The 25,606-nt window shown below is 45.1% G+C and overlaps 1 protein-coding gene across 1 annotated transcript in view; it reads right to left on the bottom strand.

The window, feature by feature from the left end:
• The window catches only part of Maml2 (mastermind like transcriptional coactivator 2), a 330,279-nt gene extending 308,333 nt beyond the window's left edge, over positions 1–21,946 (bottom strand). Inside the window, exon 1 of the mRNA XM_057768038.1 lies at positions 20,189–21,946. Within this exon, the coding sequence (XP_057624021.1) occupies positions 20,189–20,689 (501 nt within the window). The 5' untranslated portion in view covers positions 20,690–21,946. The remainder of the gene's footprint in view (positions 1–20,188) is intronic.
• Positions 21,947–25,606: the final 3,660 nt, after the last annotated feature.

The following is a 25,606-nucleotide window of genomic DNA, read 5'->3' as shown; positions in this document are numbered from 1 at the left end:
AGCGGGCAATTGCACACATTCCTGCAAGAGTGGTGTGTGTGGAGGGGGCAGAAACTTCCAAGGACTCGTCCTGTCTCTGTCTCCATCTTGCCACAGGGACACTGGGATTACAGATGTGAACCACTGCATTTGCCTTTACCTGGGTTCTAGAAATCCCAAATCTGAGTTCTCCTGATTGCACGAAAAGTACTTTACACTTTGAGTCTTCTCTCAGGTCCCACAAGTCTGGATTTCCTCTGCCTGGAAAATCGACTGTATAGCCCGTGTAGTGAAGAAATGCCTGCTACATCTTATCTTAGAAAGCATTTTAAAGGGGGGATTTTAAAGCAGAGCAGGAAGCATGACAGAAAGATCATACATTACATGACAAAGACTGCAAATAAAGCAGATGTGTTTAGAGCACAGCCATCCGGGAGAGAGAATGTGTGGGACGCATGCGCTGGCCTGTGCTTGTGCTCCTCTGCCTGTGATGTAAGGAGAAAGACATCGCTTTACTGGAGGAGCACAACCATCACTGAATCCAGAAGCCTTCCAAAGGGACTCAAGCTGAAGAGATTCACGTGTCACTCAGTGAGCGCTTCCAGGCCAGCCTGCCTGCTCAGTGAGTGACTGCCCATGGGGCAGGTTCATTTCATAACCCTAGCAAACACACACACCCAGCATCTTATATATGTGATAACTTCTGAGGGTAGGTGTTCTCCTCTCATGCTCCAGCTTTGGAGAAATGCTAGCCCTGAGGGAAGCCCTTTTTCTCCTTGGATAAGTAAAAGAATTTGTTCAACATTACTCCCAGAATCTTACTTAAATCACGAGAAAAAAGCCAGAGACTGATCTCTCGACATTTAAATTCCCAAATCTCCTGCTCTAAGCTGTAAGTCACAATCTCCTCCAAAGATTAAGATATGTACCCTACACCCCTTAAAGGGATCAAAGGAATAGATAGATATACAGCGTTCTCTTCTTCACCAAATCCCTGACTGTTACGGTGTGAGGTCCTCAGAGATCAACGTCCGTGAGCTTATGTGTAAGCGAATGCTGAGAATTTGGGGTAGTGATTAAGTTCTCCTAATGGGACGATAAAAGTAAATACATCTATAGAGTGTTTTTCTTATGAATACACATAGTTTTAAGAGCATAAACAGTTTACACAGTGAACCGGATTGGCTTCTTGAGCAGTCTCGATCATTTAAACATGTGTTGCAAACACCACCCCTAACCCGTGAGTGTTTGATTGGCATTTGTCAGAGTAAAGCAATCTAGAGGCTCCATTTTCCCCTCAGATTACCAATATGACTAGACCATCAAATGAAGCAACTGAATGCCAATTGCCTTTTTCTTTTTTTTTCTTCCTTCCCTTTTCTTTCTTTCTTATTTCCTTTCTTTCTTCCTTTCTCTCGGTCATACTGTTTTGAGTTAGACAAATGGAAATAACAATCCTGGAGGCTGAACTTTTATTTCTTAATTTTTTTTTCATCATGACAACTTTTCAACAGCTAAACCGCTTCAGTAAATGTGAGCAGAGAGACTGAGAGCCCAGTCACAGCACGTGTTTACAACTAAGTTAGAGACTCTTAAAAATAGGGTGTTTGATGGTCCATTGCCAAGATAGGAACTCCCGGAGCCTGGGGGGTACAGTTAATAAGAACAGTCCGTGTGCAGAGGGCCCAGGGAAAAGCTGAAAGTCAGCCTTTGCACGTCCCTGCAGAGACAGGGAAAGACACCATTGAAATGCAGGGCTCGAAGTGAGAGGGGAGGCCTGCAAATGGGAGAGGTCACTTAGAAACCAAGCATCAGAAAGTGCTGCCTGGGGCTCTAACTGCAGAAGAGAATGAAAACAACAGAGCAGACCCAGGAACTGTTAGTTTTTGGGAAACAAGGAAAAGGTGCCCAGATAGATACCACAACAAAGAAGGCCTAGGGTTAGGGATCCAGGCACAAAACAAAGTACGTTTGTTTTTTTCGAAGATTTCTGAAACTGGAATGAGTAGAACACTGGCGAGGAACCAACTCCACAGCTCTGCCTGAGTTTGCTGCCCCGTGCAGGGAGTGATCACACTGCCCGAGGATTCCTGGGATTCTTCTTTTTCCTACCCCAGGCCTTGACTTCCGGTTCTTTGGCCCTTGGAGCGCTTTGGGAATCTGACAAAACTATGGAACACATTCACATTGAACATGCTTGTAAGTACGGTGCAGAGCTGAGCATTCCATACAGGGGAACTTGAAAACTCAAGAAACTAAATCTTACATATTAGCACAAAAAGAGTGCCTGATTAAAAAAAAAAATGAAAGCACCCCCAGTAGATTGGGGGGCCAGGGAAGGGGTGGTACGATGGGAGAGGGGAGAAGAGACAGCATGAAGATGACCGCCTTCTTTTCCTCTCCATTTCCTAAACGTAGGACAGGACTTAGACATAACAGCAGACTTACTGAGAAGTTACATGGAAGCTTATAGCTAGATGTGATTCCCCAAAGAAAGCTCCAAAGATGACTCTTAACTTTGGGGCCTCACGCTCGCCATTTCCACACTTCTGGCAGCTCCTTCTATCCAAAGAATAATTCCTTCATAATATACATAACATGGATCTTGTCCAGGATTTTCATAGGTGAGGGTCTTAGGGAAAGCGATCTCATGCAAGAAAGGAGGAGAGAAGCAGTGTCCACACCACACCTGCAGATCAGAGGGGGCGCTGTCTTCAAGGACCGCAAGGTAAAGGCAGTTCATTTCTTTAAACATAAACTTGTTTCCTAAATGGATTGGAGGCCCTCTCACAGCAGCCGGGCTGACTCAGGCCTCCACAGGATGTACATTGCTCCCAGGCCTAAAGAGTCTGTGCTAGGGCCCAGCCATGCCAAAGGCCAATGTTTACAATGACTCAGCATCATCCTTCTTCCCACAGAGCACGAGGTTTTCTTCAGAAGCTGCCATAGGCCGGCCTTCCAGGTGGCTGCAGAAACCTGTCCCAGACTGCAAGATGAAGCATTTTTGTTGTTCATGGACTCCACATGTTCCTGCACTTTCTGAGCCTTAGAAAACAGAAGATTGGCAACTCTCACAGTGAGCCATGGCTTTAGGTGTGCCTGAGGACACCCGTGTGGATGTCTTCCATATACTGCAAGAAGCACTGCTTACAGGCCGGTTAGTGGCTAGCCAGCAATGGCTCAGTTTCTGACTGTACTGCTCTTCAACTGCACCTCAATTTCCCTATCTATCCAGTGGGAATAATGTCATAGTTTAACTACAGGAACATGAATTAAAACTTCAAAAACATCTAGAATAGTCCCTGACAAGGTGAATACTTAATTGTGACTCTTTAATAGACAGTCTGTTGCACCAGAAGGCCATGATGAAGAACAATGTTTCCTACTCTGTGCACAGAACATAGTAGGAGTTGTGGTCATAAAATTTCACGCTTATAAAAGTCAGGCATAGTGGCCCATGCCTTTGATACCAGCCTTGGGAGACAGAAGCAGTTGGATCTCTGTGAGTTTGAGGACAGTCTGGTCTACATAGTGAGTTCCAGGACAACCAGAGCTACATAGTTAGATCCTGTATCAAAACAAACAAATAAACAAATGCATGCTTTTGAGACTGGTGAGATGGTTTAATCTGACACAAAGGCCTGAGTTCAGTTCCAGAATCCATGTACAAAAAGCCAGGGTGGATGATATGTGCTTGGAATTCCATTTCTGCAGAGGTAGAGACAGATAGATCTAGTGCTTGTTGGCCAGCTAGCCTAGCATACTTGGTGAGTTCCAAGACACTGAAAGACCCTGTTTCACAACAGTGAACAGACAAACAAAAACAAAAGGTGTATGGCACCTGAGGAACCACAGCGGGGGCATCCTCCAGCCTCAACACATATGTACACATGTGTACCTCATACACTTAATGCATGCATTTGCACACAAGCAAAAGTCTGTGTTTGTATATTTGTCAGTAAAGTTCAACATTTACTGGTGCATGCATGCATGCTAGATGTCTGACACCACGGTGAAACCTGAATTAGAGATAAATAAAGTATATCTTCACCTCCATCAAAATTCTCATTGATTATGAGCACCATACCCATTTTGTTTTGGCAGAAGTTAAAAAAAAAAGCCATCAACTTAAAGACATCTATTCTCCATTTGGATTTGAAATGCTTACAAACGCCATGTATGAGCCAAGAGCTATTGATCTTTCCTATAAGTTTCATCCAAGATATTTATTCAAAAAAGAGCAACAGGAAGGTGGGAAACTGAGAGACCAGTTCTAATTCCCATCAAGAATCTCATTTAATTCCCTTCTTCAAAAATGACTGTGCACCTTATCCACAGCCTGCCAGTGGGCCCTGTGGGGTCATAAGAAACACAGCAGCTAAGTGTTTGGTCTCAAAAATTAAACCATATTCTCACCTTGCCCTGTTTTCTTGCAAATTAATGATTGAAATAAGAAGTCAAAAGGCCCCCCTTTCAGCCTTCCTTGTTGAAGATGTGGTGTGACTTAGAGTCCAACATCCTCATTCCATTCATGATTGCCATTCTTCCTGGAAGAATCATTGGCTTCGAGTTTTGTGTGGGTGAGCTTGTGAGAGCTGGAGACCTTCAATGTCTCAATCTAGCTATGGATGCAATTAAGGATTTTGTGACTCAACGGCTTAAGGTTGCTGCTAGTGTGTCCTGCACGGGACTACGGACTTACAGGCACTTACCAAACAAGACTAAGCCCTTCCCACTTCTCTGTAAAGTCAACTCCACAAATGATTTGTGCGCCGGCAGTCAATACACAGCGCAGATGACATTTGAACAACAGTATTCTTTCTTAACTTCTCCAAGCCTGCTTCCCATTTGTAATGTACTATAGCTATAGTGACAGCTCACTGATAGCACAGGTCTCTGGGAGGAGAAGGTGCATGTTAAGTACTATGATGATCACAGTCGCAGCTTCTACAGACTTCTGACAGTTGGCTGGGCCGCTCTCCCTGTGGTCCTGGCACTAACTTCCCAACCATTGTTTATCCGATTGCATTTCTTTTCTTTTTTTCTTTTCTTTTCTTTCTTTTGACTCTTCCTTCTTTCCTTCCTTCCTTCCTTCCTCCCTCCCTCCCTCCCTCCCTTCCTTCCTTCCTTCTTTCCTCCGTTCCTCTTTCCCTCCCTCCATTTCGTCCTTGCTCCTGCCCTTCCTTCCTTTTCTTTTTCAATGCTGAAGATGAAACCCAGTTTCTTAACATTGGACAGAGACTCTGTTAGTGAGCAACGTCCCGCCCAATATTTCCACATCTAAAGCGGAATGGTATTCTTTAGCACAGCATTTCCTCCTCAGTCCTTGATCCCAGTGACTTTGGATTAAAAGTGCAATAGCACTAAGATACCAAGGCATCAAGACCAGCATTTGACTCACACAGGTGAAAGCAGCACCCAGGCTGGGCCAGGATGACTGATGGGTGGACACATGGCCAGAGCTGAGCTGCTGTGCCAAAGGAGACCGTGGAACTCTAGGATAGATGTTTTCTTGTGGCTCTACTTTCCAGAGTGTTTCCAAGATTTGCTTTCCTTTAATTGACCCATATCTGTCTTCAAACAGCTACTTCAGCTAAGGAAGAAGGGTTTGTGCACTGTAACATTATGTTTGCCATGTCCCTTAGTTAGATTACTTCAAGTCTTTCCCTTAGAAAGTAAGTTGTGTCCAATGAGATGCTTGGTCTGAGCCGCAGCATGTAATAAGTATTCAACACCTACACATTTACCCTTTACTTACACCAACACCATCCTCTCATAAAAGACAAGAGTAGAATTTGAACCTGGAAAAAATTTAAGACATTATCTACCCTCTGAATCTTTCAATAGGATCTGTTTTGAATTGCATTAATGGTCTCTCTCTCTCTCTCTCTCTCTCTCTCTCATGTGTATGTCTCAGGTACATCTATGTTAAATGCATAATTAAATACATGGGACCTTGTATAACTTCTCCTCCTCTTCCTCTCCCATCTCTGAGAGCCACATATGATAACTATAAACTAAAACCCAACAATCTGGTTACTGATTCAACAGGTATTTACTGCATAGTTTCAGGACTTTAAGGCCTAGGATGCTTACTGCAAACAAGACTGCCATGGCCCCTGGTCTCAAGGAGTTTATAGTTCCATTGGGGAAAGAGAAGAGACACACAAAGAAACTATGGGTTCAGATAGTTTCAGATAGTGATAAAATAAATTCCTTGGTAAAAGTTATGAAGAAAATAAAACTCTGTAAGAGGACATAGCACACAGGAGTTGAAGAGAGATTAGCCGTGTATCTACCTTTTTGAGACAGCCATTGAGGTCCACCCAGGAAGTGATACTGGAGGTGACTTCTGTATGACAAGAATAATTCAGCCAGGCAGACGACTAAGGAGCCAGGTCCAACATGGGTGACTTGCCCAAGAGAACATGATGGTGGAGGTCTGGTCAGCCGAGAGGATGGATTCCTATCACTCTGGCTATTATCACACAGTTCTTTCCTAGTTTCTATAAGTCAGCATGCTTTTGTTTCTGCAGCAATTTCTTTCTTTCTTTTTTTTTTTTCTTTTTTTTGGTTTTTTTGAGACAATGTTTCTCTGTAGCTTTTGGAACCTGTCTTGAAATTAGCTCTTGTAGACCAGGCTGGCCTCGAACTCACGAAGATCCACCTGCCTCTGCCTCCCGAGTGCTGGGATTAAAGGCATGCATCATGACCACCTAGCAGCAATTTCTTTTAAATAGTTTTTGAGTTGTTTGTTTTCATTTTTTTCTGAAAATTGCTCACATAGCCAACTCGCGTCCACATACTAAAAACAATCGTTCGGAGCACAGTGTATGTCTGTGTGGGTGCATGTATATCTATGTGTGTGTGTGTGTATGTGTGTGTCTTTGAGACTTGGGATGCATTTTTTCAGCAAAGGTATGACAGAATCTGTTGGAGAAAAAAGGCAACTTAATATTCATTGCTTTAGGATTCAAGAGAGAAAAATCCCATTGCACAGCATATAATACCAAAATATGTTCATCTAAAAATCTTAACAAAAGAAATTCCAGGCTATTTAGAAGCAACTGGGGAAAAAGTCAATATCTCCATGACTCCAACTTAACAGACAATGAAGCCCTTCAATGACCAGTATGACAATCACAATGCAAGGATGCTTTTCCATTCGTGCGAGTTACATCTTGCTTTGTTAAGAAAATACACCCAGCTGTTCTGGAGCCTCAGACATAATCTGAAGACCCCAAGATTCGGAGAGTTACAAAGATGCTGAAGAGCTGTGTTCTAGCTGCTTCTGGGAGGTGGTGAGATGTGTGTTGAGAATTTCTCTCCATTTAATATCTGGGGGAAATGTTTCCTTTGTTGGTGCATTGGAGCCGATCCTGCTTATTCTTTTTTCCAGTTCTATTAAATCCCCAAACAGAGCTGAGTTCTCAGGGCTTAGGGCTGCCCTGGGGAAATAGGTGATTATGCTCTGCTTAGGGTTTTAGTGATAAGAAAAAAAAAAATCGCAGTGAGCTGAATCCCATCCCCCAAGCCAATTTCTCTGTGACTCTCTTTGCTAGTTCCCCTTTAAAGAGGAAACCTATTTTAAAGATGAAGTGGTGACAGGGATAGAATCCCATCCATCAATCTGCACTTTTCAATTGTTCTGTGTCTATGTGGGAGAGACAAACAGATGGGGGACCGATGTGTGCAGTTGAACACCCGTCAACTCCCGAGAAGGAATTACTTTTCATTTTATATTCTTTGCTGCATGCTATCATGTCATGGTGGTACTCAATTTGGGAGCATTCCTTGCTCCAAAGAAATGCTACAAGTGTAGTTGGTGGGTGTGGAGTCCAGTAGTCAGGACTCTAGCTACAAGCAAATTAGACAAAGCTCTACTCCCTTTGCCCTGTTTCTTATGCTGTCTACCCCTGTCCCCAGGTACTAATAAATGAATACTGCTGCCCTCTGCCTCTTCTGATAACCGTAACTTGTGACGAAAACTATTTTAGACTCCCTTTACCAATCCTGAACTTAGGACCGCGAGGGGTGCACCCACACACTGAGACAATGGGGATGTTCTATCAGGAACTCACCAAGGCCAGCTGGCCTGGGTCTGAAAAAGCATGGGATAAAACGGGACTTGCTGAACATAATGGACAATGAAGACTACTGAGAACTCAAGAACAATGGCAATGGGTTTTGATCCTACTGCACGTACTGGCTTTGTGGGAGCCTAGGCAGTTTGGATGCTCACCTTACTAGACCTGGATGGAGGTGGGTGGCCCTTGGACTTCCCACAGGGCAGGGAACCCGGATTACTCTTAGGGATGATGAGGGAGGGGGAGTTGATGGGGGAGGGGGAGGGAAATGGGAGGTGGTGGCGGGGAGAAGGCAGAAATCTTTAATAAATAAATAAACAATAAAAAGAAAAAAAAGAAAAAAAATCATACCCATCTTTATTAACTGTTTTTTGTTATTTCTCAATAGTTTTACTTATGGGGTAAGTAAAAGACTTAATGTCTAAGAAATAAATGCCACATATGGGAGAAGTATTAAAAAGTGTATCATAACAAAAAAGACTTCAGTGGTGACCCAAGCCACTCAACAGGTTCTTCTTGTTTTAAAATGATGATGATGATGATGATGATGATGATGATGATGATGATGATGATGGAAAAGAAGAAAAAGAACAAGAGGAAAATCAATACCAGTGTAATGAAGGACTTAAGTTGCACAACAGCTAGCAAGCTGGTATCCCAGGACCTCAGTACTGCTTCCCAGGCTGGACTATTCCTGCTTCATTTATAAACACAGCCTGTAGGTCTACTATGATATCTCCTTCAGCTCATTTGCTTATTCATGTGTTGTGAAGTTAAGAGAGGAACTAAAATGAGACACGCACGCAGGCCATTTCCTGCAGAAAAGCAAGTGAGAATTTAAAAGAATGCTTTTAAAAGCAGAATCTGTTTCCTCGCTGTATGGCGTCCTAGCTCACAAAGTCTTCTGTGACCTCAAGGATCGAATGCAATTACGCTGGCCATATATACTTGCTATGTGCTCTGAGGCTCCCAAGGGCAGCACGATAGTACAAGGGGTGACATCTTTATGAGGTTAACCCTTTCTGTTTTAAGAGCAGACTCCCAAAGGCAGATGTGACCCCTGGAGCGTAACAAGAATGCTGGAAATCTGCTAGTAAAGAGGAACGAAAGGCCGTTATCCAGAAAGGGGGGGGGGGGGGAGCTCTTCCAAGGACAGTCACCTGGGGAAGGCTGGGAGAATTTGGACACACATAAAAAAAGCAGGGTGTCAAAGGAAGGGGTTAAAAGAGAAAATGAAAAGCAGGGAAATCAGTGTCTGTTGGTCTGTGCCAGGAGCTTGAAAACTGTGTGTTGCTACCTCAAGTATTGTCTAGTTTAAGCCCACAGCCTTTGGAGATATGGACAATTATCGTAAGTAATGTATCCTCAGGAACATGACTAAAAGCAGCAGTCATTGTCATTCATTGCTTCCCAGCACAGATTTTAGCCAACTTTAGCAACATTATAAACCACCTCAAACTTAGTGGCCAGTACAGCCAAGCAGAATTTCTCATGGTTCTGCATGGTAGTTATGCTGGGTGGTTTTCCAGCAGGTTATGCTGAGATGGGGGTGGGGTTGGTCACGTGAGGAGAGTGGTGCCATTTGCAGGAGGGGTGCTTTGGTTTCTCTGCGTGTGGATATCCCGCTTCCAGGCAAGTCCAGTTGGAAGAGGACTGCCTGGAGGACAACCTCGGGGGTAGCCTGATGCTAGTCTTGTCACATATAATTGGTTAAAGAAAGTCAGGGGGCCACATAAGATCTAAAGGAGGAAACAGCAGCCATTCTTTTCCTGAGTTGGAGCGTACTACTTGAAAGGGCTATTTGATGCTGAAGAGGTTGAATGATCATTTAAAAACTTCCCTAAAGAAAGATTCTTGCTCATCCTACAACACAATCTTAATGTTCATGTGAACGTCCTACTATTACTTTCCCGTAGGCTTATAAAGTTATCTTGATAAATGACACTTTGGGTAGCCTCGAACAGATGTGAAAATCCCTGTGCACTTCCCCTAGCTCTAATGCTGTTGTTTGTTTGTTTTGTGTCTTAATGAGCTTTAATTTCTTCATCTATGAAAAGAGAGTTTCGTCTGTTTTCTCTCTGCAGGCTCATACAGGTCTATAAATTGTGGAAGCGTGGCCTATTTTTAGAGCAGCATAAGCTAGCTCTCTAGGGGGACAGGCAGGATGGAAATGAGATGAAGTGGGAAGGAGATGGCTTCTGTTTATGACACACTGCCTCCCATGCTGAGAGCACAGGATTTAGAGGATGGGGTAAGGAAACTCCTTCCCATGTGAGCATGTAATCCTGAATAATCTGGCTGCCTCTCTAGCCATTTTCATTTATTATATGTTAAGCAGCGTACGACAGCCTTATAGCAGGGATTACAGTGCGCGCCTGCTCCGAGGGCCACTGGATCTAGTTAGACAAAACAACTGCCCTGCACTGCACTCACACGCGAACTAAGAAGACAAGACGGCCAGTGAAAAGGCTCCCCAGCCAGTGTGCTCCTGCGGGAAATGCTTGGCTGGGGCTCTCTCAGAAAGATATTGTTGCCTGGCCTATGGAAGATCAGGTTCCCAAGGAGAAAACCAATGTTTAATTTAGCACAAAGACAGCTCAGACTTTCTCTCTGGGGGACGGAGCTTGCAAACAGATCCACATGCAGAGAATCTAAGCCAGCAAAGGAAGCACTCTTCGGTACAATGCTGGGGATTTCAACCCAAACTTTACTAAGCTGTCGCTTCTGTTGCTTTGTCTGGAGGGCTGCTGCTCAAGTCTGCGTTCTGGGCATTCCCCATGCTGCTGCAAGACAACTGCGTGCATAACAGCAGCAGCCATGCCTTGCTGTCTCTGCGGCGCTACACGGCGCAGTGTTGCAATTAGAAAGCAAAGCATAGCTGGTGTAACGCTTAGGTGAACTATGGCCATAATAAAAAATTTGTTCTCCCAGCTGCTCATCCAAAGAACACTTTAATTGGTATATGATCTGGATTCTAGAGAGTCCCAGAAAGGAACAAGTTATAACTAAGTATAACAACATCACCCCAAAGACTCATGCATATATACTGACCCAGCGAAGCCCTACTCCCTTAACCCTACTTGGGTAACATGACTTTGAGATAATACTCTGTGTGTCCTGGTGTCTGTTAGAAGACTATTCAGATTATTCAGGATTACATGCTCACATGTGAGCCTGGATGGGTGTGTGCTTGTGAGGGTGCACACGAGTGTGTGCAGGTTGCGTGTGTGTGGAGATGAGCCTCTGGTGTAATTCCTCAGAAACCGTCTACCTTGTTTCCCGCTGGAACTCACCAAGGGAGCTGGAGGTCAGGGAAACCTTGGAATTCTCCTGTCTCTACACCCTCAGCATGGGAACTGCAAGTGTGGGCCACCACCCTGGGCTTTTCATGTGAGTGCTGGGGCTTGAATCCAGGTCTTCACATTATACAGTGAGCACCTAATCAACCAAGCCATCTCCCCAGCCTTGACTTTTTTTTTTAATTAGCTTTCTGCTCAAACCCATCAGGAGTTCTTGAAAGTAGTGCTGAAGACCAAGGCCTTCAGTGCCCTGGGCTCTCCACGGTGGGAGCTATTGGTGTGCTGGGCATGATGCACTAATGCAACTTAGTCATGTTCCTGGCAGAAGAGACCTTTGAAAGCAACGGTGTCAATGGTTCTGTATCCCGTAGGAAGCTGTCAGAATGACTCAGGAAAAAGTACACTACTAAACATGAGACTAAAACAAAAGAAAACTCACATGAGTTTGATGTTACATTTTGTAAGACTCATTATCTTTGAGAAAGAGAACTGGAATCTCAACTTAAATGACAGGAACAAACAAATCAAGAAACACAATTTTGACAGTATTCTTTGAGTTAGAACCTATGTCGAGGATACCACAAGAGCATGAGAACAAGGTTTGCAGAATCAACTAAGCAGGGCTCACAGGGGCTCTCAGAGACGGAAGGAGTAAACATGAAGTCGCATGGATCAGAGCTAGGTCCTCCGCAGACACAGTTAAGGTTGGTAGCTTGGTGCTCCTGTGGGACTCCTAACAGTGGCAATGGAGGTGTCTCTTTTGCCTGCAGTTGGATCTCTGTTGTCCTGCTGGGTTGCCTCGGCCAGCCTTGATATGAGGGTTTTTGTCCAGTCCTATTGTGACTTGTGATGCTGTGTTCAGTTGATAATCCTGGGAGACCTGATTTCTTTTAAAAAGGGAAACAGGAGGAGCAGTGGATCTGGGGGAAAGAGGAAGTGCTGGGAAGAGTGGCGGGAGGGAAACTGCAGTTAGGATGTAATCTATGAGAGAAGAACAAAAAATTCAAAGAAGATAGATAGATAGATAGATAGATAGATAGATAGATAGATAGATAGATACATACATACATACATACATACATACATATGTATGGTTCATAGATTCATAGATAGATAGATAGATAGATAGATAGATAGATAGATAGATAGATAGATAGATAGACAGATAGATAGATTTATAGATAGGTAGGTGGGTAGGTAGGTAGGTAGGTAGATAAATAGGTAGATAGGTAGGTAGATAGGTAGGTAGGTAGATAGATAGATAGATAGATAGATAGATAGATAGATAGATAGATAGATAGATAGATAAGCAAACATGATCCTTGCACAAGTATCATCCACCAAAGAAAAGAGCAGGGACCATTCTTTTCTTTGTTATTTCTCTCCAAGGAAATCCTGTTTTAGCTAAGAACTGCCATCACTACAGTTGCTCTCAAGTCTTGGCAACATCCTTTTCATGTTTCTTGCAGAAAGACACATCTTAGGAGACACTGAGTGAAGAAAAGATTCACAGGCAGGAAGTTCATGGGGACAAGGGTCTGTAACCGTGCACTGCTCATGGCTGGGAAGGGGACAGGTTCCTGTTGCTTTCAGAAGCATATGTTCTCCGTCGCAAGGGCCTTTTAACCTGGGACTGGGTTTATTTTTAGAACCACTTGCTAATTTGAAATAAAAATTGAGTTAATTGTTAAGTTGAGGCTAGTCCCTTCAAAGGATTCAACACCTTGGTAGATAGTGTAAATAACTCACTTACTAAATACACATTCCACAAGTAGAGTGAAGGTTCAGAATGCATTCTAGAAGTCCACAGTCATGAAGGTAATCCAGTCAGGTCCCAGACTGGATTTGTTGATAGGATAGGAAGATGTATTGTTTCATCTTGTTCTCAACAGCTCAACAAGGATACTCTACCGAGATGTAAATGGGTCCCAGATGATAGCAAACTAAATCACGGAGGGAAGTTAAGTAATGCAGGACCCTGCACTAACTCTTCTCAGTAAACATTGATGAGAAAAGCCACGCCTTGCAATGAATGTCTAATGTACTTCCAGACAGGGAAACTCAGGCTAGGTCAATCAAGCATGTCATTTCTCACTTAAGTAATAATAACTATAGTTCACTGAGCATCTACATGGTGCTAGGTATTTGGTTCATTTAGTGAAAAATTGTAGGAAATTAGTTCTACCACCATCATTTCTAAGAAAACGGAGGCAGGGGAATTTAAGTACTTCACCAGGAAGACACAGTTGAGTGCTGACTTAAACCTGGTCATTTACCCCAGATCCCAGACTTACACCTTTTAATTGCTCTGCTAACTTACCTCCTTTGGTAATCCAATTTCAACATTTGATTTCCATCCATGCACCTCTAATAAGCTCTAAGGGGGAAAAGACGGCCCCAAATTGATCACTTATGTGAGCCTACCAATGTGCACACTCAAAATACTGAATCATTGCCTCAAACTCTAAAAACCACCAGGCCCACATTCTGATGTATGATTTCTAAACCTGTGCTCAAACCATGAAGAACCACGAAGTGTGGTGTGTGTGAGTACTGAGACTGTCTCCTTTTCATAGCTGCTCCTTCAGTGTCTTGACTGGTTGTGCTGGGCTCTGGCCTTCTTGGGTTCTTACAGTATATGTAAACTTTTCTCTTCAAGTCATGATTATTTCTATTGGCCCCTTACAGACAGGCAGAAATGTCAAAGATGGTAGAAGCACAGAACATTAGCTGTGAGTAGCTCACATAGCACAGCCTTCTGATGTGACTCAGAGAGAGGGGGTGGGAGAGTGTGCGAAGGTATGGAGGGGGTTGGTGGTGGTGGTGGTGTTGGCTTTCCTCTGTATTCTGGAGGTCACTGGTTTCTGTTGAACTCTAAGGTACCTAAAGGTCAGTTGCCTATCTGTATTGGAAGCAAGCACATTTCAAATATTATCCATAATCAGAGTGTTCTGTAAAGTTTTTCTCATGCTTCTTTTAAAGGACAAGACATTCCCAAACCAGGGTTCAAGACAACTCAGATACTTAAGGAATTCTGCTCACCGAGAGAGCTCATTACATCAACAGGGCAAACCTTGCTTGCAACTGGAGGCAAGAAGTCTGGAAGGGGTGGAGCTGTAGCTCCATTCCTTTCAGTTTCTCTTCCCCTTCTAGCCAGTGTGCTTCTAAAGCCCTCTGCTCTCAGCTCCAAAGGCCATGGTCATGCTGTATATAACTCGCCATGAATGGGGAAGTGTGTAAACAGCAAACACTGAGCAGCCTCGGGAACTCAAAGCGCTGTAGAAGAGCACCTAGGCTGTGTACCCTGAGAAGAGGCTGCTGGAGGGAGGGGCAATACTTGTCTTCAAGTATATGAAGGATTACTATTGTTTCATAGCTCTGGGCTCCTCTGCTCCTTCCTGGCTCCGTATTTGACCTGGGCTTTTCATTTGCTTTTGTGAGAATGCCAGCATTTTAAGGATGCTTCTGAACCCAACCCTGCATTTCCACCTCGCTGCATACCCCACCATACTACTCTCTGTTCTATCCCCTAAACCTTTAACTTCCACATGTGTGCCTGCAGGCCACACCCTCACCTCACCCTTAGTGTCTTCGCCCCTTTCAGGCCTGAGGTGATCCATATTCTTTATAAGTTTTTCCAGGTCTAGATTCGAATCTCTTTCTCCCCACTAACAGTACTCCGATTTCATTTACTTTTTGTGCTCGGCACCATGCTGTTTTGTTTAATACTGTATTTACTGGCCTGGAACGCTCTATGCAAACCAAGCTAGCCTTGAACTCACAGAAACCTGCAGGCTTCTGCTTCTGCCTGGTCTGTTTTTTGTTGGTCTTTCAAGAGAAAGTTTCACACTGTTTCATATTCAGGCTAGACTAGAACTTATTATGTAGCTCAGGTTGACTTCAAACTCATGATAACCCTCCTGACTTCGCCTCTGGGTGCTGGAATTACAAGCATGAGCTACCATGCCCATCTTAGTATTAGTGTCCCTGTTTCTAACACAGGACAAACATCACCCATCTGACCTGGTTTGGTGGGTGTGGTGTAAACATGGAAAGAGCTCCCTGGGGACTTTGGGTCTTTATAGAAATTTGCTTCCCTCTCCCTTTAACTTTCTGTGTTGGTTTTAGGCCATCCTGAAGGCTAGGAACTTCTACTGTTATTTCGCTGTGCAGGGGGTGATTTCTCCATTGGATTGTGGGCAGCGCTATGTTTGTAGCATATCACATCTCCTTTATTCTCCCACAGAGCTTGCTGGAGTCTGAAGGAAATTAGCATGAAAATGGAGGAGGAATTGAGAGTTGTTTTCATTAAACATGGATGGCCTTGTCTGCGGATGTTGAACGCAGGCAAGGGGCTGGCATAAGGAGGGGGAGTCAGTAGAAACCACTCAGAAGGGCTTGGTCTGTACACATAGAGCAAAGCTGGGTGGTTATTTCTTAATTTTCAAATTTGCTACTAGGTTTTTTTTCTTAAATGAAATAACAGTGCTAAGAATCAAAGTAAACAATACAATTTAGAAAACAACCGGTCATTGTTGCACCACTAGTGATATTTAATCGCTGTGTCTAAGAATATCTGAAAGCCCCCGGTTAATGCCGTAGTGATTAAAACTGAGTAGACGTAGAGGAAAGCCATAGACAGTAAAGTTTAAGATTGAAAAATATTGAGGAGTAGTACTTAATAACAACATTATTTCAAAGAAAGCAAAGGACTCCTGCAGAAAGCACAGAGCACCCGCATGTGTGTGACCTCACACTGTCACCAGTGCAAGCTTCTGGACAACGTTTGGAAGAGCATCGTGCAGCGAACCCTCCACTGGAACCTTTGCTTTACACTTCCTTGAATGAGGTGGAAAGGCCCTGGGTAGCTGAGAATTCTCCTTTATTACTTTGTTCTGGAGAAGCAAAATAAAATAGGTCTGCTTGTAAGGAGATGATTGCAGCATAAATAAATAATGTAAACAGTCCTCTCCGAGTCCCCGAGAGGAGATTTGTCATGTAGACATCCAGTCTCAGACTTCCAGACCTGCCGGCCATGCCTTGGGCAGCTCTCACATTCGGAGCTGGTTAATAGGAAACTCAGAAAACGCCTGGGAACTTGGTGATCATTTAACTGGTTTGGCTTTCTGAAACTAAGAACTGGCATTTTAGAATACAGTTGGCAAAATATTTAACTTTTCCATATCATTTGTGTAAACAACTTTTCTAATGCCCTTTAGACACTCTGGGGACACACCTTGCCAAGGCTTCTAGGGCCCATGCAGATGTATAAAGGACACTCTTGAAGGACACATAAGACTTCACAGCATAGCCCACTTTGAGTAGTGTGCTCTAGGACTTTGGAGATACTTAAATATACAGCTATTTTGGTTTTATCTTGACAGCCCTGATTTTGCAAGCCCAATCCCTCTGTTTACAATACAAGCTATTTTACCACTTAAAAAAGACAAGCAAAAGCTGAGGGGATCTCTCTAAAGCGCAGAGGAGCCAGTATTCCCCCTTGATGCTAGGAGCTCAGCAACAGCATGGTGGAGCTTCTGTCTTCTCTTCCTTCTCCCCCAAACACTCACTAATGAGAGTGCTTTCCCGCAGGAACTGATCTCTGCTTGACAGATGAGTACTCAGTGCCTTGTTCCCAGTCATCCAGCAGGCTGGCGATTAAGCAGGCCCCAAACCAAGACAAGCTCTGGGTCTCGTCTGTGTTCATCCCTCCACGGCACATTAGAGAGAAGGTAATGTCTGAGACTGAAGACGGCCTGGTACCAGTTATCTACCTAAACGGTCTGTGGCACAGGAAGAGAGTGTGTCTCACACAAGCGGGAAAAAAAATAATTTTCACGTATGTGCCAACCGAACTGCTCCGTGCACCAGTGGTTATTGAGTTTTTACAGCTCATTCAAAGAGTCAAACATACGATAGCAGAAAAGAGTTTGTGGCTAAAGTCTTCTCTGAGTGGGTAAAAAGGTCAGTTTCCTTAGAATCCTACAACCTCAACCTTTCTGTGAGGCTTTGGGTTCACAGTCTCTGCAGAAGTGGGGCTTCCCCTGAACTGGAGCTAAATGAAGAAACGGGCTGAGTAAGGACAGCAGAATTAGGCTCTCAAGTGGACAGAATTAGAACTGACTTAGAGGTTATTCTTGCATTGTTCTTCAAACTCAAGCTATTAAAGAGCCCAGGCAGTATACAGTCTTTGCCATAGAACATCCCTCACAGACAACGTTAATACCACAGAACAGAAAGCATCTGTTCACCTTCAGTTGGCAGGTAGTAGCGACAATGCCCAAGGCATTGGTGCATGTCACATGCTGGTTACCGAACTTCACCAGGACGCATCACACATATTTGATTTCAGATGATCAATACTTTTTCTTCCTCCAAAGGACATTTATGGGCACTTAAAGCGCACAAATGAGAACATCAGAGTGTTAGACTCAACACATCTAGACTACAGAAATCTGCCTACAGACATAGACAATCAAACTAAGAAAAAATTCTGACATGCATTCTCAGCAGAAGCCCTTTAAAATTTTTAACATTGTCTCTGAACACAAGAGATGCCCAAGCCAAGGGAGACCTCTAGATGAGACTCCCGAATGCCCAGGCCTCTCCCCATCCAGTGACAGCAGCTTCCTACAGAATTTGCTTCAAAGACCCAAGTAACATTCGAAGGAACAAAGCACCGAATTTAGATGCTAAAGCAGGGAATTCCCAATAACTGAAAGAGTATCAGAGCAGCCACTCTCATGGAGGAGTGAGCATGTGGACTGAGCTGCTGCCTTTCTCTCCTAACTCACACCAAATCTCTGGGCTTCATCCTCACACTCACAGAGGGTATTCCAGCGAGGGGCTATTTTAGGAGGTGGTTGGTGGGCGGGAGAGAGAAAAGAGAGTCCCCAGGAAAGGGGCAGCAGAGCAGACACCTTCAGCTTTTGCAGCTGCAGACAGTCTAGTAGAGACAGGCCAGGCACCATTGCCTGCCTTGGCCTACATCTGAGGCAATGCCACCTAACATTGGTTTCGTTTTGCGTCCTGTGACACTCCAGCAAAATGGGACCATATCAACTTCCCTCCCAACTAGACAGAAACAAAACCAAAGAGGGCTGCAGGGGACATGCTTGCTGCCTGCCTTGCTGAGGCTGGGAGGGAGCGCCACAGGACAAACCCGCCCTGTGGGCTTCTCTAGGCTTGGCACCCAGAGCGGGGATCAGTCTTTCTCTCTGGGGCTGGCCTGGGTGGCTTGCTCTCAGGATCACCCCAGAAGCACTTGCCAGGAGACTCTGAAGCACACAAAGCCGCATTATTGGGAGGCTTGCAGACAGATTATAAATTTACTGGGGACAATCAAGGCATTTAGTTACTTTTGGCCGCAGATGCTGGTGACACGCACATGCACACAAACCTCATTCTTCTCCCTCTCTTCCTTCTCCCCGGGATCTCTCTTTCAGGAGACAAACTTCCTTTCGCTGGGAATTTCAGGGAGAAGTGGGGATGGAACAGGTGGAAGAGAGAGGAATATAGGCCTGGAAAGTCCAATATAAACTGAATAATTTCATTTAAGGATAAAGCACAGGCCAGTGTAACTATGGAAAGTTGGCTTTCATTTGGACCTGGTTGGGGGGCGGCAGGCAGAATCACAGCTCTAAGCAAACCAAGAAAAATGTGTGCCCTGTGGGGGAAGAGCAGTGTCTTAGTCCCCAGAGTTTTCCAGGAACCATGGGAATCACCACAGATGAAGAGCAGGGGGCCAGCAGCCAGGAAGTAGCTGCTGGCTGGAACAGGCCCCCTCCTCCCTCAGGAGCTCCTAAGCACCAGCCTTCCTTAGGGTTTTCTGAGTGCTCTGGGGCTCCCATGGCTGCTTCCCACCTCTGCCTTCCATCAGGCTGGGTTTAGGCTATGGTTGTCTCACCAGTCACAGGGCTTCAGGGGCCCCGTGGGAGGAGCCTGTACGGCGCAGGACTGGGTTCCAATTTTGACTGAAAGACTAATGGCAGAGCAGTTTGGGGGAAGCCAGAATACCACAGGCAGTGGGTCACCTGACCAAGACTGACAACCGAGAACCAATGACTCAAGGCTTTTCCCTCTGGGTGGGGTGTTGCTGTGCCTCTGAGGAAGCACTTCCAGGCAGAAAATTACTCAGGCTCTTGGACCCAATGTGTCGTCACCAGGAGGAACTGAGGACAAGGTGGTTCCTAGAACCATAGAAAAAAGTTCTCAGGGCCTTCTGGGAGTTCTGGGAGATAATGCTGCTTTATTGGGGGGTCCAGAAAAAAGACTGGATCGGGCCTGGGCTGGGGAGCCTACAAGGATCCTGGTAGTTCTCATACTGAGCATTCCTGCCTTCAGTAGTGTATCTGAGAGTTCCCCCATGTCTCTTACTGTGGGGACATTCTGCGATGGCATGTCAATTACAGACAGGGCCCTTCAGAGGGGATGAACGATGGGGCAAAGCGAACAGGTCAACTGAGCTAAGTTAAGAATGTCTTGCTGGGCCTGACCAGAGCCAACATGCTAAACCGGAGGGTTCTCGAGAGGGTTTCTCAGCTGTAAGTTCTTCTTTCACAAACTGTGGCCCCTTTGAGCCTCTGGAGAACGCAGGCTCTTACCTGGTAAGGGATACCCTTCAGTGTAGGACAATGACAATGGGCACCAGTGACTTTAACAGTAAGAGTTTACCACCACATACGCACACCCTGCTGCCTTTGAGAGACTGATATCTTGGCCATCTTCATGGCCATTCATTCCCCACGATGCCAGACAACCATCAGCTTCGCGAGAGGCCACAGGGCCAAAGCCACAATCATAGGAGAAAACCAGGTGCCTTACCGCAAGCAGGGCCGAGTTGCGCTGGTCCCCGGGGGTCGAAGCTGGTGGTTGCTGTTCTCTGTTTATCCCACCATTATCATTACTGGTCAGCCGGTGCTGCTGGTGGTGATGGTGGTAGTCTGGTGGAGGTGGTGGGGCTGTGGCTGCTGCCTGGGAGGCCACAGAAGGGGCAGCAGGGGGCGGTGCAGGGGCTGTGGTGGTGGCAGTTGTGGCTGTAGCCTTGGCATGTTTGTTAGCCTTCCTTGCCCCCTGGCCATGCTGGACCAGGCTGAGAAGCTGCATAGTGCTTTCCCTTTCTCGGTCTGAGCTCTCAGCCCTACCACGTTCATAGCGTCCTTCACAGCTCAGGTGGTGCTGTCGGCAGACAGCAATGCGAGCCCGCAGGCGTTCCACAATAGCACTGTGCACTCTAGGGGTGACTGAGCCCCCTCCAAGGAGCCCCGCCCCAGAAGCCCCCCCCAAACCTCCTGCGGGGGCCTGCGGGGGCGCTGTGTCCCCCATCTTGTTGGACACAGTGATTACTGCCTCTGGGATGGTGAGGTGCAAGAGGCTGGGGCTGAGTATTGCAGGCAAAGCTGGTTTCAGTGTTCAGGGCCACATGAATAAAGGTCTTCAGAGGGTGGGGAGACAGTGGAGGAGGTGTGGGGGAGGGGAGCGAGTAGCAAGAGGGTTGGGGGAAAGATTAGAAACCAATTGGAGAAGGGAAGTTAGAAACAAACCCTGATCAACTTACTCTAATTGCATTTGACAGCTCAGGAGAAGTTCGAGAGAGTTGTAGATCTTTTTCTCCCCCACCAGGCTGACAAGAGCCTCCAGGTACTTTGTAAACACAAAGTCTGGGGGATAGCTCAAGAATTCAGGGATCATCAAGAAAGAGACAGAAACGCATAGCAAAAGGAATCAAAAGGGTCATTAACAGAGGCCCGGCCTCCCCCTCACCAAGTTACTTCAGAAAATTATTTATGGGGGTGTTTCTGCAGAGAAACACATTTCCAGCCTGGTCTCTGTAACCAGCAGCCTTCACTTCTGCTCAGGTTAGAAAACAAACAACAGGGCTGTTTTCCAGGGCTTCGGAAGTCATGTTCGAAGTGTAGGAAATCAAGGCAGACTGTCTTGGTTTCTCTGTCCCTTTTTCTCCCTCCGGTGTCCTCCTGGGGGGCACGGTAGAATGTAGTCTTCTCCCCAAAGGAGACAGCTTTTCGGTCTTAACAACGTCTGTAATTGGACTTCAGGACCATGCTCTTTTCTTCAAGCTAATCCAATCACCGGCAAAAATCCCGATTCCCTCTTAGGTTGCTTAGTTTTAAATGAAAGCACTCTGAAGTGGCTGGCTACTGAGAAAGCTCCTTCAAAACATTTCTTCCCCTTTCCCACTTACGTTTTTATCCCTCGCCCCCAAGTTCTATTCTAATACAGTATCAAGAGAGACAAAGTCTTCCGAGAGTAATTTACAAACGATGGTCAAACTTACAAACTTCCAGCAAATTGCACCGAGTCATATCCAGCCACTTTTCTGTCCACTTTCGTACATTCCTTTCCCGGCCAGTGGCTCACAGGGTCTGAACTCCCATAGGCAATGTGGCTCTATCTCTTGTAATGCTTCGCTTTATAGATGGGGTGGGGGGGAAGAAGAAAAAAGTAGCTTGTATTTTCCTTTCTCTTTCAGGTCTGTTCCGAGCGCTTTCCTGACACCGGCTCCCGCTCCTCGGACTCACGGCGAAACACAGGCTTTCATTGTGCTGCGATAGGAGAGGGAGAGAAAGGGAGAGAGAGAGAGAGAGAGAGAGAGAGAGAGTGAGACAGAGGGAGAGAGGGAGCCAGCAGGCTGCAGATGGGGGAGGAGGGCGGGAGCTCGGGCTCCCTGGTGGAAGGCTGGTGCCGCTGCTCCAGTGAGTAATCGCAGCCAGGCGCCGGGGAACGGAGTGCAGAGGCCTCCCAGCGGCTGAAGAGGCAAACCCTCCAGAACTGCACCTCTCTACAGCTCAGCCTCAGCCTGGGTGCTGCGGTGGGGGGAAGACGGGGGAAATTCCCCAGTCTCCTTGCAAGGGTTTGAGCAGCCCTCAAGGCCAAAGAAAATTCCCAGCCAGGGAGTGTATTTTTCCCCTTCCAGGCCCGCAGCCCGCCCCCCTGAGGATATGATTTTCGGTTTTCAATAAGCTGTGAACGACACCACTGGGCACCTCAGCAAGAGCTGGGTGAGCACGGAGGAAAAGCTTATTACCACAGTGAGGAAGTTGTGAGTGAGTGTTAGGAGATACAGGGAGGGAGTCCACGGCTGTCTCCTAAAGAGTCCCACCGGTGTGCACCAGTGAGTTTGGGCAATGGGCTGGGAGGTGATGAACAAATCAGCAGAGATAAATAAACGTCCGGTGAGAGTGATATTGCCAATACCTCCGGAAAGAAAAAAAAGAGAGATCTTTTTCTTTGGAAATCACCGAATACAAGGTGCGTTGTCCGTAGCTGTCGTGTTGGCACGTATAAAGAGCCACATGATTTCAAGAGCATTCATAACAAAACAAGGTTTTGTGGTTCCTTATGTTCCGATGGTGTGGTTCGTAAAATATCCGAGAAGCTTGGACAAATCTGTGTGCGCTTATCCATTCCAGAGAATAAACTAAAGTGGGCATGGTACTGCAGTCAGGACCAACAGGAGCACAAGTGCCGTAATTCACAAGTCTTTTGTAGATGAGGTCTCAGGACACGAAGTGGAGTCACTTTACAGACTCTGGAATCTCAGAAGTATGATCATGCTTCCAACGTGAGCTATGGGCCGAAGTGAATTAATGCTAGTGACAATGACTTTACACACAGTGCCACCCCTCACAGGCTGGCCGACTGCAGCCCACTTTATTTTCACAGGTTCACGGATGTTAAGTTGGACATGTAGGTAGACAGGCACAGTGACAAGACTGGGTAGGGCATATCTGAAATGCTTGGAATCCACAGATTTCAGGGTTTTTTTCTTCTTCTTTCTCTTTGGTTTGGGGATGTTGACTTAGACAAGTTAAATGTATCTCTAATCCCAGAAGTTCTTGAAATCCATCATGTTAGCTCTGTTTAAATAATTCCCTTCTACACTATCCTAGGTTGAGTTTGAGTCAATTACTTTCAGTCTATAAAACCTCTGGCTTTTCTTGGGAACATAATACTTCCCCCTGTCTTCTTCAAGGCCAACTTCTTCTCCACTCACAAGGAGAAATGACAAACTATATTCATTAGAGACGAAAAATAGAAAGGGTGAGATTACTGGCATCAGGAATCACCCTATCATAAAAAGAGAAGGGTTTTTGAACCTTGAATATTTCATTTTAAAAAGAGAGTTCGGGAGACAACGTCTTCTACTAACTTCTACCTCTAAAATGCTATATTTAGCAATCATAACCAATAAAAGAAAACTATGTAGCATTTAAACTAAAAACACTCATTTAATAGCCTATGATAATATAGGTTGTAACAGTGTGATACCTTTGGCCAAAAAGCTACTCCTAGTAATATAAATTATAAATCAGAATGAGACATTTGCCTAATTGAGATAAAAATAATTGATATAAAATTGTCCATAGTTTTAGGGTATTGTGTGATGTTTCAATACATGTATACACTGTGTAATAAACTCTGCCTTCTGGATCTTTTCTTTTGTGATATCTGAGCGCAGTTGTACATGTGGTCTGAGGACAGCTTTGTGGAGTCAAGTTCTATCCTTCCCCCTTTACCTGGGCTTCAGGGACTGAACTCAGGTAATAAACTCGCATTGCAAGTGCCTTTAGCTGCTGAGTCATCTCTACAACCACCACCTCTTTGGGTTTTTTTTGTTTTTTGTTTTCTTATTTATTTATTTATTAAAGATTTCTGCCTCCTCCCCGCCACTGCCTCCCATTTCCCTCCCCCTCCCCCGATCAAGTCCCCCTCCCTCGTTAGCCCTAAGAGCAATCAGGGTTCCCTGCCCTGTGGGAAGTCCAAGGGCCACCCACCTCCATCCAGGTCTAGTAAGGTGAGCATCCAAACTGCCTAGGCTCCCACAAAGCCAGTACGTGCAGTAGGATCAAAAACCCATTGCCATTGTTCTTGAGTTCTCAGTAGTCCTCATTGTCTGCTATGTTCAGCGAGTCCGGTTTTATCCCATGCTTTTTCAGACCCAGGCCAGATGGCCTTGGTGAGTTTCTGATGGAACATTCCCATTGTCTCAGTGTGTGGGTGCACCCCTCGCGGTCCTGAGTTCCTTGCTCGTGCTCTCTCTCCTTCTGCTCCTGATTTGGACCTTGAGATTTCAGTCCAGTGCTCCAATGTGGGTCTCTGTCTCTGTCTCCTTTCATCGTCTGATGAAGGTTAATATTCAGGAGGATACCTATATGTTTTTCTTTGGGTTCACCTTCTTATTTAGCTTCTCTAGGATCATGAATTATAGGCTCAATGTCCTTTATTTATGGCTAGAAACCAAATATGAGTGAGTACATCCCCTGTTCCTCTTTTGGGGTCTGGCTCACCTCACTCAGGATAGTGTTTTCTATTTCCATCCATTTGCATGCAAAATTCAGGAAGTCATTGTTTTTTACTGCTGAGTAGTACTCTAATATATATATATATTCCATACTTTCTTCATCCATTCTTCCATTGAAGGGCATCTAGGTTGTTTCCAGGTTCTGACTATTACAAACAAGGGATAGAGAGATGGCTCAGCCGTTAAAGGATAGGCTCACAACCAAAAATATAAAGACCACCACCCCTTTTTAATTCTGACAGGAGCATCAATTAAAAGCTTGGGAAGCAAGACTTCAACATTCCAGTATTTAGGCCACTCCTCTGGACTCTAGAGTCTAGAGTGTCTTTTTTAGACATTAAAAAAAACTTCTATGTTTTGCCTGCCTGAATGTATGTGTAGCACATTGTGCAGTGCTACACTGGCTTAGTACAGAAGATGGCACTAGATCCCCTGGAACTGGAGTTACAGATGGATGTGAGCCACCATGTGGGTGCTGGGAACCGGACTGAGGTACTCTACAAGAGCAGTCAGTGTTCTGAACTGCTGAGCCAACTCTTCAATCCCCTTTTATACATATTTACTTCTATACATCTAGACATTTAATCTCTGGTGTCCATTTATCACTGACATACTTCTACTTATGCATATCATTTCTTCTTATTTAAGAGAAATCACATCTAAAGTCCACATTTCACATATATCATTTCAATACACAAACATTCTTGGAGATACTTATTATTTGCTTCATTCAGTTCCTCTCTTAGAAGAGGATGGAAGACTTATCATGATGATTTGTTCCACATCAATAATTCAGGAGGTTAGACCAGGACTCTCTATACCCAGGTTCTCTTAAAAACAGCACCTGGCACTTTAGTGGAGAGTTTTAGTGACATTACAAGCAGGTCTAGCTCAAGGGATGCACTACTCCCCATGTCCAC

This window comes from Chionomys nivalis, chromosome 4 (assembly GCF_950005125.1).
Source record: "Chionomys nivalis chromosome 4, mChiNiv1.1, whole genome shotgun sequence".
NCBI classification, from domain to species: domain Eukaryota; kingdom Metazoa; phylum Chordata; class Mammalia; order Rodentia; family Cricetidae; genus Chionomys; species Chionomys nivalis.
The sequence above is the reverse complement of the archived record's forward strand: the minus strand, read 5'-3'. Positions and strand labels throughout refer to the sequence as shown.